The following is a 13938-nucleotide window of genomic DNA, read 5'->3' as shown; positions in this document are numbered from 1 at the left end:
AATAGTAGCTTTGTTGTCCATTCTAACTAAATAAATCTAAATAGTTCTCCAAATTACATTGTGAGTTTGATATGTCACCAATTAACATGATATGATATGTTCTATCTATGAGTTATAATAAGTTGGGATATGATAGTTCCTTTTTGTATAAGAGCAATAACTTGGAGATTTAATTGTAAATAGAGCTATAATAATTGATTTGTAATCAAGTAAGGAAGTTATAGGCGGTGTTGGGCATTAATTTCTATTTATTTTATCAACTGTGTACATTCTATGAGATTATCTGATGAAACCACAAGAACCATATATGACTAATGAGCATAGTGCTAATAATATTGTGTTAGTATAGAGCACTGATCTTGCTATTAGTTATAATTCAATGTCTTAACTTACTGGGTTAGTTACATAGTTGATGAGTTAAGCCTTGAATAGGGTTTCTTCTACCTGGTCTGATGATGTGCATTGAAATTTAAATATGTTTATATGATTAAAGCCTCCAATGTTTGAGGGTACTATTGAGCCCAATACAACGGGGTATTATGGCAATTGAGTTCTCTGATTAAGATTTAGATTTAGGGAGGTATTATGGTGTTGAGAGGCATTATGGCACTGTGTGATTCACTATTGATGAGATTTGGGAGAGTATAAAAGATTATCATGGAGTGCTATGAAAATGAGGAGGTCACACCACAATGAGAATAAAGAGGAGAGAGAAAAGAGAGGAGAAGATTTGGTGGCCATAGCCCAAAAATTATCCATCAAACTAGTTAAGGAAATTGTCCGGCTTTGAGGTAGGAAACCTATGCTCTATTTGTGATTTTAACTATGGTATTCTTATAAAAAAATATGCTTAAAAACATGTTTTCTTAGATTTGTAGAAAGTTTCACCATGTACTATAATGCTCCATGCTCTATATTGGATAGGTTGGCTATAAGAATACAAATTTTCATATATTGATTTTCTCTATATAAATTTCTAAAATTTTTGGACAAATGTGCCAGTTATGAACCTTTTTGTAGTTGAAAAAATATGTTAAATTAGCATTTTATATAGCCTCTATGAATTAGTAATGTTCTAGAATATTTTTGTAGGCATACGAAATTTGGAGGGGGGGAGGATTCTTATAAAATTAAGTGACTTAAGAATACTTTATTTTAATTATTTAGTTATACAATTCATGCATCATTGTGCATTTCATAGTATTTTGAAGCTCTGTTATGAAAATAAATGTATATTGTGAATTTTATGCTTAGGCCCAATCTAAATATATATTTGCTCTTTACTACTCTATTCTTTTCTTGGCATTTGAAATAGCTTTGTGTTTGAAATAGTCCACTATTTTATTTTAGCTTTGCACCTGCCCAAAGTAGGAAGCAGATGATAAAAAGGGAGTTTTAAGTAGGCATCACTACATATGCTTTTATGCGTCCATGTTTGCGTGTGAGTTTAACTTATCTTCATGTCATGCTCTATAAAATATAAAATCATGTACTGTTATAAACTAGATTGAAAATATAAAATCCATGTATTTTTGTTTATTTCATTACAAATTGTGTATTGAATTATAATATGGAGAAATGTTGGCCTACTGAATTTTGTACTCATACTATTATTTAAAATATTAAAAAAAAAGTGAAGGATCTTGCCTAGTATGTTGATTCTTATAAGGAGCACAAGTTACTGGTCACTAAGGTATATATTAATTTGTTAGTTCATAATTTATTTAAACATTTTGCTAAAATTATTATATTTTGAACTATATATTTTTGAAACTCTGAATGTAATAAAAATATGAAGATTAGCTTATGTAATTTCTTAATCTATATTTTATTTTATTTATGGATGATTTGATGTCTTTGAAAGCAAAAAAGTGTAATTAGGGATTAAGAAATTAATAGGTAATATAGGTTAAATTATTCCCTTAGGTCCTACAGTGTTATAGAATGATATCAAAGTAACGATTGGGTGGAATTTTATCATCACCTGTGTCATACAAAATGATTTGCAAGTTTAAGAAGAGATGTTAGGTAGTTTAATATTAATTTTTTTATAATTATTTATAAGTTATTGAGTTTGTTAATGAAAACCCAATTTTATTTTGAGTAGTTAAAAATATAGTTATAAATGGACTCTAAAGACCCATATCAACAGGTTGACAAAGTTCCAGAGCTACTATATCTCATAGTACTACCCCTACAGTAACATCAACTTTGATGATGTAGTTTGCTAGGTTGGTAGCAAAGCTAATGGGAGAAGCCCAAAGTAAGATGTCAAGTGTGAGGGGAGATGAGATACATCATCATTTGTTATTATTTTTGAGATTAAAGCCTCCCAAATTTTAAGGAGATGAAAAACCATGGGTTGTAGAAGATTGGTTGATGAGGTTGGAGAAATAATTTGATAGCGTACAATCTCCTGAGGGTAGGAAAGTATCATTGGTAGTGTTTCTCTTAGATGGAGAAGCTAAGTGCTAGTGGACATGTAAATATAGGGATAAATTTTAGGTAAAGCTAATACTGAGATTTCTTGGGAATAATTCATTAAGACTTTTAGAGATTAGTTTATATCGACTTTTGTGAGGTAGGAAATGCAAGAATAGTTCCTGAGGTTGGTTAAGGGACAAAAGTTTATAATGCAAAATGAAGTAGAGTTCACATCCCTAGCCAAGTATATCCCTCAGTTAGATAGTATTCTAAAAGATAAATGTTATCACATTTTTAGAAGATTGAGGGATAGTCTGAGGCATTCATTGGTATCATTTCATATCCATAATTTGTATAAGCTGGTGGAACGAGCTAGATTAGCGGAAAATGATCTAACAGCCACTCTAAAAATTTGGGATGCAAGAAGGAAAGGATTTGGAGAGGAACCCTCTAAGAGTGGAGTCTGTGGGAAGAAGCCCATGATTTGTTGGTGGAGAATCTAAGAAAGAAGGATTTGTAGCTTTTACTTAGTGTAGGTTGATCTATGTATGTTATCAATATTCTGATATATAGATATTATGGTTGGAGGTATTATGGTAGATTCTACATTATATATATATCAATATTTTTGTTTTGTCAGGCCTGATCACAAGGTGGCCCTATTTCTTTAGAAGGCACTTAAGGGTAGATCTAAGGTTGGAGGGAGTTAGAGGCAGCCATTAGCAGTAGCCTCATCTAGAGTTGTTACTGAGGGATCGATGACACAAAGTGGGAACAAATTCAGCGGAAGGTCAGGGGGTATAGAGGTAGTATATGGTAGTTGATAATGCTCCTCCAATATAGCCTAGGGTTTACAGTATGACTCAACAGGAGGAAATAGAGGACCCGGATGTGGAGATAAGTTTGTTATATATTTTTAAACAAACTTATGGTATTCTTTTTTATTTTGGTGCTAGTCATTTTTTCATATATGATAATGTTTTGTATAATTTAAGTTTAACCCCTACTCTATTATCTCTTGAATTATTTATTAAAATATCAGCATAAGATTTGATACATATTAGCAAATTCTATGTGTGTTAGATTAAGGTTTCTTGTAAAAAGTTAGCATCAAAAGTAAATGTATTACCTCTAAAATAATTTGATATTATATTTAAAATAGATTGGCTAAATAAGTATCAAGCTTGGATTGATTGTAGTAAGAAGCATGCAAGTTTATGTGTGGGCAGCGAGGTTGTATTTTCAGTGTGTTAGAAGTGTCTTATCCTCTTCGAATTTTTATATTTCAAGTGGATAAGGCTCATAGAAAGGGGAGTTTTGTATTACCAACTTATGTAAGAGATTTAACAAATCTATTAAGGGTATTGAAAATGTTCCTATATTAAGGGAGTTTTCAAATATTTTTCTGAGGAGCTCTGTAGTATACATCTAGAAAAGGAGGTTGATCTCTATATTGAGGTGTTGTCAGGCATGAATCTGACATCAAAGGCTCCTTATAGGTTGACACCTAGATAATTACAAGAATTGAAGGTTTAGTTGTAGGAGTTGTTGGATAGAGGATTCATCACTGAGTGGATCATTATGGGGAGCCTCTATGTTGTTCGTGAAAAGAAAGATGGATCATTATGTATGTGTATCAATTATCAGGAGTTGAATAAGTGATAGTGAAGAATAAATATCCACTTCAAAAAATAGAAGATATGTTTTACTAGTTGGAAGGTGCAATTATGTTTTTTAAAATTGATCTAAGATTGGGATATCATCAATTAAGGGTGAAGATTCAATATGTGGTAAAGATAGCCTTTAATTCCTGATATGGGAAGTATGAGTTTTTAATAATATCATTTGTTATGAAGAATGTACCTTAAGTTTCATGTATTTGATGCATTGAGTATTATGGGAATATCTGGATCAATTTATTATCATCCTCATTGATGATATCTTGATGTATTTAAAATCTAAAGAAGAGCATAGAGTTCATTTAAAGTTGACCATATAGATCTTTAGGCAGTAGAAGTTATATGCTAAATTTTCCAAATATAAATTTTGACTAACTTCTATAGCTTTTTTGAGACTCATGATAAGTATTGAAGGGATTATTATAGAATATCCCAGTAGGTGCAAGTTGTGATAGATTGGCAAAGTCTAACATCTATAACAAATGTTGTAGTTTTCTGGGCATGACTAGTTATTATAAGAAATTTGTCACAGGCTTGTCAAAGGTTGCCTCCCTCTAAAAGCGTTAACATAAAATTCCATTTCATTTAACTAAACACCATAGTGTAAAGAGAGGTTTCATAAGTTGAAGGAGTATTTGGTGTCAGCCCATATATTAACTATTCTTTTGAGTTTAGAAGATTTTAAGTGTATATTAAAGCATCTTTAAAGGGTTTACAATGTATATTGCAACATAATAGAAAAGTGGTAGCTTATGCTTCCAGGCAGTTGAACTCGTGTTAGAAAATTATCCTACGTATAATCTAGAATTGAGGTTTATTGTATTTACATTGAAGATATAACATAATTATTTGTAAGTTGTTTAATGTAAGATTTATATTGTCAACCAAAGTTTGAAATATATTTTCTGAATTTGAGGTAAAGAAGGTGATTATAACTGATTAAGGATTATTATTTTAATATAATTTGTCAACCCGATAGAGAAAATGTGGTTTTTGATGCTATAGAAACTCTATGAGAATGGTAGCTAGTTTGATTACTTTTGAACAAGCATTAATTTGAGAAATGGAAATTAGAAGTGGTGTGTCCCTCTGATGTGCCAATCAGAGTTATTTCACATATAATAATTCAACCCTCATTGCAAGATAAGATTAAATAATCTCAAAAGATTGATGAGGTGTATGTGAAGCTGACGGATTAAATTTATTCTATAATGAAACCTGAATTATAAGTAAATGACTAGGGTTTGATTTTTATGTAGCAACTTATGGGTTTGTAGGATGTTGTTTGAGGAAAGATATTATGCAGGAAGCCCACTATTCTAAATACTCTATGCATGAAGGCAGTAGTAAAATATATTTGGTCTTGAAGTTATTATTTTAGTGGCTTGAGATGAAGTGAAGTATAGTAGAATTTGTAAATAGGTGTACATCATGCCAAATAGAGAAAGATAAACATCAAAGACCCAGTGGATTATTGAAACCTTTGCCCATTCTGGTGTGGAAAGGTGAGGAAATTATGATTGGTTTTTCAAGATCAAGGTAGGGCTAAGATGTTGTCAGAGTGATTGTGGATTGCTTGACCAAGTCTACTAATTTTCTACCTATAAGGAAAACTAACTTGGACGATAAGCTAGCATGACTATATGTAAAAGAAATTGTTAGACTGCATGATGTTCCTAAGGTGATTATTTTTGTTCATGATGGCAGGTTCACTTTTAAATTATGGAAAGAAAATCAAGAAGATTTGGGTCATAGTTGAGTTTTGTTATAGCTTTTCATCCTCAAATAGATGGAATGTATAAAAGGTTTATCAAGATTATGGAAGATTTACTAAGATTATGTGTTTTGAATTTTTGAGAAAGTTAGGAAAATTACATTCCATTGATTGAATTTGCTTATAATAATACTTTTTAATGAAGTATTGGAATGGTTCCATATGAGGCTTTGTATGATAGAAGATGTAACATTATATTATCTTGGACTAAGGTGGGAGAGAAAAGATTAATTGGACCTGAATTAGTTCATGAGAAAATAATGTTGATAAGGAAGAGATTGGAAGCAGCACAAGATCTAAAGAGGAAATAATATGTTCTAAAGCATAAATTTGTCAAATTTCAAATTGGTGATTTTGTTCTCTTAAAGTTCATCCAAATAAAATAGGTTAGTATATTTGGGGAAACAACAAATTTCGCCCAATATTTATTGGCACCTTCAAAATTATTGAGAAAAGTAGGAAAGTCTACTTACATATTAATGCTACCTAATAATATGTATGATATTCATAATGTTTAATATATTTCTATTATGATAAAGTGGGTATCTAAATTAGAGTACAAAATTTTGAAAGAAAAAGTGGAGGTTCAACTGAATCTAACATATAAAGAAGAACAATAACATATCCTTGCTTTTAATATCAAGTAGCTAAGGAATAAACAAATTCCTATGATCAATGTTTAATGGAAACATAGGTCTAAGCAAGGAGCCACCTAGAAGAAAGAATCAAAGATGAGGTCGTTGTATCCAAACATGTTATAAGAATTTATATTTAAAAATATCAATGATGAATTTTTTGTAAGGAGGGAAGAATGTTATAGTATGGACTTTCGTTGGACCACTACCTAATGCCCAGAGTTCCGCCGGACCACCACCTGATTATCAGAGTTACATCGGACCACCATTTGACACCGGAGTTTTGCCAGACCATCATCCACGTCTGGAGTTCCATTGGACCACCACCTGATGCCCAAAGTTCTATTGGACCACCACATGACGCCCAGAGTTTTATCGGACCACCAACCGACGCTGGAGATTCGCCGGACCTCCACCTGACATCGGAGCTCCACCAAACCCCCACCTGACGCCCGGAGTTATGTCGGACCACCACCTGAAGCCAGAGTTCCACGAGACCATCACCTGACGCCCAAAATTCTGCCAGACCACCAACTGTCACCCGAACTTTCGCCTAACACTAGACTTCAACCAGATCACCGACTAATGTCGGGACTTCCGTTGGACCACCAAGTGACGCTGAACTTTCATCCCCATTTGTCACTAGACTACAACCATACGGCTAACATTTGTAATCTGATCGCTCTCAAGGATGAGCCAACCCACTATACTCAATTCAAACTCTAGTGGAATCATTTTCAACTAGGCTAGACTTCGTGATTTTTTTTCTTTTCTAGGATTTTTCACATAAAAAATCTTGTGTTTTCTATGTGTGAGTTGGATATCTGTACAATATTAAGACGCAGTATAAATATATCGCAGCGTATATTCTAGCCCGCAATAATAATCTCCCCTCTTAATTCATTTATTTTTATTGCTAATTAATTATAATCTATTATCTTAATTTATTATTATTTATTACTAGCTTCTTCTATTCTACTTTCTTAATTCTTTAAATTTACATTTCTAATTATTTATAATATCCTCTCTTAACTCATTTATTTTAAATAATAATTAAGTACAAACATGGGCGGAACCACATGGTTCTTAGGGGGGGGCATGCCCGCCAAAAAAAAAAAAAAAAAACAGGAGAGTAAAAAAAAAATTTTGCCCCTTCTAAAAATTTATTTTTTGCCCCCCTAAAAAACTCTTTGTCCTAATATTATCTTTTATGATTTTTATGACAGTTTAATTACACATTTTTTTCTTTATTTTTTTTGCTTAATTTTAATTTTTTTTTTCGTAATATATAGATATATAATATTATTTTTTTTAAATTTAATTATTTTTATGCTGTGTTTATCCCCTCAAAATTAAAACTGATTCCGCCAGTATAAAATACTTTGTTAATTCATTTTGCAAGCAATGATATACCGTAAAATAATAACATGTCGCATATTAATAAAATCACACTTAATAATTTGACATGCGAAATAGATGTCACGTGCGAAGATGTCTCAGCTGCCATCTCCGCGTCCTTATCCTCGGCGACCCTCGTTACAGAAATATCTCCCTCTCCTCGGTGCTTAGCAACAGGCGTACAATGCAGGCCTTGATGGCGGTGGCGGCAATTCCTTCTTTTGGCCATCTCCGCTGGCCGGCCAAGGAGACATGTTTAACTATGAAATCTAGGTCTAGTCGCTCAGTAGCCTGCGTGAACTCGCAGCGGCGGCCGCGTTATGGTCTTCAGGTTTTGCTATGCCAGAGGCAGACGAACCATGTATGAATTATTTCTAATCTTCTATTATTTTCTGTTGTTAATTGCTGATCCTTGGATGAATCTAGTTTCTTCTTATTGTTCTAGCGCACCAATGGTGATGAGGACGACGATGTGTTTGATGATTTGTTGAACAAGTATGGTAAGGTGGTTTACAAGAGAGGCGATCAAATGTCTCCCAGTGGGGAGGCTGACGACGATGCTGAAAGCTTGTCCTGTAAGCTTCTTTACTTCTGAAAGCTTGTCCTGTAAGTTACTTTACTTATGTTAAAATTCGATAACATCTGTACCTCCTATTGCTGCCGGGTTATCAAGTAAAAGAAGAAGGGGACTTGCAGTAAATGTAGTCTCGGTTTCATTTTTCTGAATCCATGATAAGATTGTGACATAGCTATCTTCGAGCCAAATATACATGTGTGGCAACTCATCTCATGCAATTCTCATGTCTCCATTCTCTTGCAAGTTGGACATAGGGAACGTAGTAGTCTATCAAAGAAATGCAGCAACTCGCAGATCTTTGCCAACGCTTTCACCAGTCCCATCCTCGCAGATGCATTCTTCTTATGCAAACAGTCAATACTAATCGTCATATCCAAGTATATGATGGAGGCACCTACTACAAAAAGTTTGGTGAAAAATAAGCCTTAGGATTAATCGAATACATCATCTCTGGGTGAGAGGTAGAATTGGAAGTTGTTAGGTAGAATTTTTTATTCTAATTGTGATGCATAACATCAAATACTGTATATACCAACCACAACATCTCAGTCCAAGTTTCACCACTTTGTATAATCATTTTTTAACTATATTATTGAAATAACTTGTGTTTAGTTCGATAAGATTGGTCAAACACTTAGTATCCAAGCTTAATGCGACCCGCCCTTCGTATTCATATCCAAGTTAGGCGAGCCTTTCCTATTAGGATAAACTGTCATGAAAAATTCTAAGCATTCTCAGTTCTTATAGTAATCCTTCCAATTCTCTCTAAAATCAAGAACTCAACCTCTTTTCAAATCCTCCAAAGTCTATATAGTATGATCCAAGTAACCATTCATCTTATGGTGAATAGCTATGCTGAAGTTTAGCCTGTCTTTGAGTATTTTGCACTATAGCTTGGAAATAAATTTTTCATCTCGACCAACTAGAATGATGTTAGGCATTCCATACAGTTGAATGATGTTGTTCATATAGATCCTTGCTAGCATGACCCTTTAATAATTCTGCTTGAAAGGGGTAGAAAATGACATTGTCTTCATTAGTTTGTCAACTAACATCCAAATTGTATCATGGCCTTGTCTAAAACTTGGTAGGTTAACTACAAAATCTGTGATGATGCCCTCCCACTTTCACTGAAATTGCAATAGGTTGCAACGTCCCATTAGTTTGTGGGTGTTCAACTTTGACAAGTTGACAGATGAAACACTTGGCTACAAAATCTACAATGTCTTTCTTCATAAAATGCCTCCAGAAAAGCTCCTTTAAATCTTGATGCATATTGATACTCCCTAGGTGAACAAAATATGGAGTGGCATGCACTTCTTAAAATAGCCCTTGTTGAAGCCTTGGCTGATGTGGACCACATAGTGGATCTTCAAATCTCAATGCACATGTAGCATCAATGACAAACTTGAGCGTCATCCCCTTTTGAACTTGATGTTTAAGTTGATTAAACATTTTTCATTAAAATTGCACGAATTTGATATAAAATTGTTGATAGAGTAGTCAGATGATATACTATAGGCCTATCTCTTAGACATTATTTCAAGATGGAATAGCTCTAATCCAAACATCAAGTATCAATCCAGACAACATAGGTTGAAGAATTCTTGTTTAAAGTATCTGCAACTTTGTTAATCTTGCTTGGGTGGTGCTAGATTTGCAAGTCATATTCCTTCATCAGCTTAAACCATCAAATCTTCCTTAAATTCAACTCATTTTGAGTAGAAATATACTTTAAACCCTTCCATGATCTATGCAAACTTCACATTGAATTATATAAAGATAGAGTCTCCACTTGTTCAAATAGAAAATAGCTATGCTTAGCTCTAAGCCATGAATATGATAGTTTTTTTCACGTTCTTTGAACGCTCTAGATGCTTAGGCCCCTACTCTAATGTGTTACATTAGAAGACAAGTTCTAATATAAAGCATCCTATAGATTTGAAATCCATTAGTGTCTAAAAGAATAGTGATAATATGAGCTGAAACTTAGCAATTTTTGTATCATTTAAAAATTTTGCTCATGAATCTGATGTATGAACCTGACTTCACAAACTTCATAGATTTATGAGTCAACTTTGTTGAAGGTTCATCAATGCTAGAGATGGCTCCAATAAATCTTGTGTTATACCAGGCCAAAAAAATTCAAGCTTGTTTGATCATATGCCCTAGAAAAGCTACCTCTCAAAGATAAAACTCACATTTAGTGAATTTCCACATATTCTTGTAGAGAATATTCAACACTAACCTTAGATGTTGAGCATGTTCTTTCTCATTTTTGTAGTTTATCTCTTTCTCATTTTTGTAGTTTATCAAAATGGCATGATAGATCAACCAAATACAACACAAGACGCCTGATCATGACTTCGTGACTACATTCGTGTCTTCTGTAAATGAAATTATGCCTTTTATTTTCTTAGCAAAAGTCTATTTTTTAAAGTTCGGATATATCTTCTGAAAATGGATTTTTATCTTCTATTTTCGTAGCTGATGTCTTCCAATTTTTTTATTGTACTTTTAGATTAGGACACATCGTTTAAGAAAGCCTTCTTGATGTGAATTTATTTTAAGATGCTTTGATAAAAAAATTTCGCTTTTTCAACAGGCTCCATCATTTCTCCTCATATGAGATCTCTTGTAGCCCTTTGGAATACTAACTTCCTAACCTCTCAAAGCCCTCCGCTCTAACTTGGAAAGAATAACCTGCTGGAAAAGAATATTCCCTCTTCACTCCCTCTGAAGGACGAACATCCCTGCCACCCTTACTACGCAGCATTGCTGCCACTGCTCCTCTCTGTGATCTCATATTTTCTCCTACCTCTAATAAGCTTGGAAGTAATATGGAAACTTTATTTTGTTTATTTACCTGAACCATTGTTCTCAATAGCCTCAGGATGCTTTATACTGATAGGAAACACTTGAAGTAATAAAAAATCCCTATCAATCTTTGATAAAATCGCAAAAACCTTCCTCCAAACTCCAATGAAAACAAGGAAAATAGTAATTTAATTGCAAGAATCAAATAGAACAGAAGAAATTTGAGAGGAGGATCTCTCTCAAATCTCTAGACACTACTAGAGCCCAAAAACCTAAGAGATCTCAAATTTTAGCCAAATTCAAGATGCCCTACTCCTAAGAAAACAAATCATTTAATGCATACAATACAAAAGGAAATTTCTAAACAACCCATACTTTGAAATTTCCTTTCTAACTTGCTTCAAAAACCTTCCTAAGCAGCTCTGTTAGATATGGGCGGTCGGAACGGGCTTAAAGGAGGCGGAACTTCTCCGTCTATTTCGTATGGGCTAGTACTATAGGACCGACTGGACCGGTCTAACAATACTCACCCCCAAAGACCCACCTTGTCCACATACTCTCTATTGGACTCCTCCTTGGGAATAGGCCATAGGGGAGGCTTTTTTTTCTGCTCCTTCTGAAATCTTCACCTCCTTATCCCCCCTTCGTCTGATTGGGTTAGGGTTTTCTCCACTCCATGGTTGTCGGTAACTTCCCTCACCTCCGACGACATTTTTTTTTTGTTTTGGCCCTCAAGCACTTTCTTCAACATCTCCCCTAGAATGGTAAAATTTGAATCTATCTTATCATGAATGACTGAAATTTCTTTCTTTCAATCTGAAACTTGAGTTTGTAGATCTAAAATTTCAGATTTCATTTGTCCAATCTCCCCTTCAAGGCGTTCCTTCAACGAATCCACTTTATTGGCTGCCATGGATACCCGTATTTTTCTTGGACTAAAAATCCGAATCTCGATTCCAAAAAATAGCAAAAAAGCCCCCTTCCGGCTAACAACCAACCGCTGATTTTCTTAGAAAAAATTCCCTAAACAATCCCAAAATCTGCTCTAATACAAATTTGATAGGAAACACTTGAAGTTATCAAGAATCTCTATCAATCTTTGATAAAACCGTGAAAACCTTCCTTCAAACTCCAAAAAAAAAATCAGGGAAAACAATAATTTTATTACGAGAATCAAATAGAACGGAAGAAAAATGCCAAGATACAGTTGATCCTCCATTCGAGAGGATGATCCATCTCTCCCAAATCTCCAGACGTCACTAGAGCCCAAAAATCTAAGAGATCTCAAATTTCAGCCAAATTCAAGATGCCCTAACCCTAAGAAAACAAACTATTTAACGCATACAATCCAAAAGGAAATCTCTAAGCAGTCATACTTTGAAATTTCCCTCCTAACTCCCTTCAAAAACCTTCCTAAGCAGCTCTGTCAGACCTGGGCGGTCAGATCGAGCGTATAGGAGGCAGAACTTCTCCTATTTCACATGAGCATCCCTGCCACCGCTACTGCTCAGCATTGCTGCCACTGTTCATCTCCATGATCTAATATTTTCTCCTACCTCTAACAAGCTTGGAAGTAATATGGAAACTTTATTTATTTTTTAACCTGAACCATTGTTCTTAACAGCCTCAGGATACTTTATACCTTTCCAATAAGCAATGATTCGACCGCATCTCTCCCCATACCGTTGACTACTCAAGCCTTAATACTATTGATATAGGATTGCATTGTTGGGCACGCTGTAGAATTCCAGGATTTTCACTCTTCTTCACCATCAAAAGAGACAAATTTGTGACTTTGCAGAAACGTTGCAGCTGGTTATGAGCATTTCTTAGTATGTAAAAATGATCTACTCTCATTGACTTGCTAATTTTTCTTTGTTTATATACTTTGACTTTTTCTTCTTGCAGTTGCTGTTACCTTAGCCAAAGTTGCTAATGATGTAAAGGCTGCGGATATCCGTATCCTTTTTGTGAAACCACTAGTTTATTGGACACGTTTTTTCATCATTGTCACGGCCTTTTCACGCCCCCAAATTGACGCCATAGGGTATCAATTATCGCATTTGAATCAAATCTTGCTTTCTCAAACAAATTAAACAAAAAAAGGATTGATTGTTCTGAACTTCTCTATCTTCCATTTGTAGGTCCCGGATTAGAGACATTGCTGAGAAGCAATTTAGGAAGATTGCTTCTGGTGATACGAAGCCTAACTCATGGACTTTAATGGACTTTGGTAAATTTTCTTGACCGCTAATTTCTACTTGACTCGTTGAACCTGCACTTGGTTTTGAACGGTCATCACTCCGCATTATTAAATATTCTTATTGTTACGAATAAATAAACATATCTACAGGGGCGGAATCAGTCCAAATTTTTAGGGGGGTCAAACTTATAAAGCATATATGTCGGGGGTCCAAGGGGGCAGCGCCCTTGGACAGCGCCCCCTGGCGGGGTTTGACCTGACCGGGCAGGTAAAGGGGCAGCACCCCTGCGGGGGTTTCCGGTGGTAGTGCTCCCGGAACAAATTTTGGTTTCAAGAATATTTTTGGAATTCAATGATGAATTCTCTTTACTATTTTTTGGGGGCAATTACCTAAAGACCATAGTATTTTAAATTTTTTAGGGGGGGGGGGG

At 34.5% G+C, this 13938-nt stretch overlaps 1 protein-coding gene across 1 annotated transcript in view; it reads left to right on the top strand.

Moving 5' to 3' along the window:
• Nucleotides 1–7977: 7977 nt before the first annotated feature.
• Nucleotides 7978–13938, top strand: part of LOC110097204 (protein Iojap, chloroplastic) — a 7019-nt gene continuing 1058 nt past the window's right edge. The window contains exons 1-4 of the mRNA XM_020823465.2: nucleotides 7978–8271; nucleotides 8356–8485; nucleotides 13213–13351; nucleotides 13449–13537. Of these exons, the coding sequence (XP_020679124.1) occupies nucleotides 7978–8271; nucleotides 8356–8485; nucleotides 13213–13351; nucleotides 13449–13537 (652 nt within the window). The remainder of the gene's footprint in view (nucleotides 8272–8355; nucleotides 8486–13212; nucleotides 13352–13448; nucleotides 13538–13938) is intronic.

The sequence above is a fragment of the Dendrobium catenatum genome, unplaced genomic scaffold, assembly GCF_001605985.2.
Source record: "Dendrobium catenatum unplaced genomic scaffold, ASM160598v2 fragScaff_scaffold_853, whole genome shotgun sequence".
Classification (NCBI taxonomy): Eukaryota; Viridiplantae; Streptophyta; class Magnoliopsida; order Asparagales; family Orchidaceae; genus Dendrobium; species Dendrobium catenatum.
This window is presented reverse-complemented; position numbering and strand designations above follow the sequence as displayed.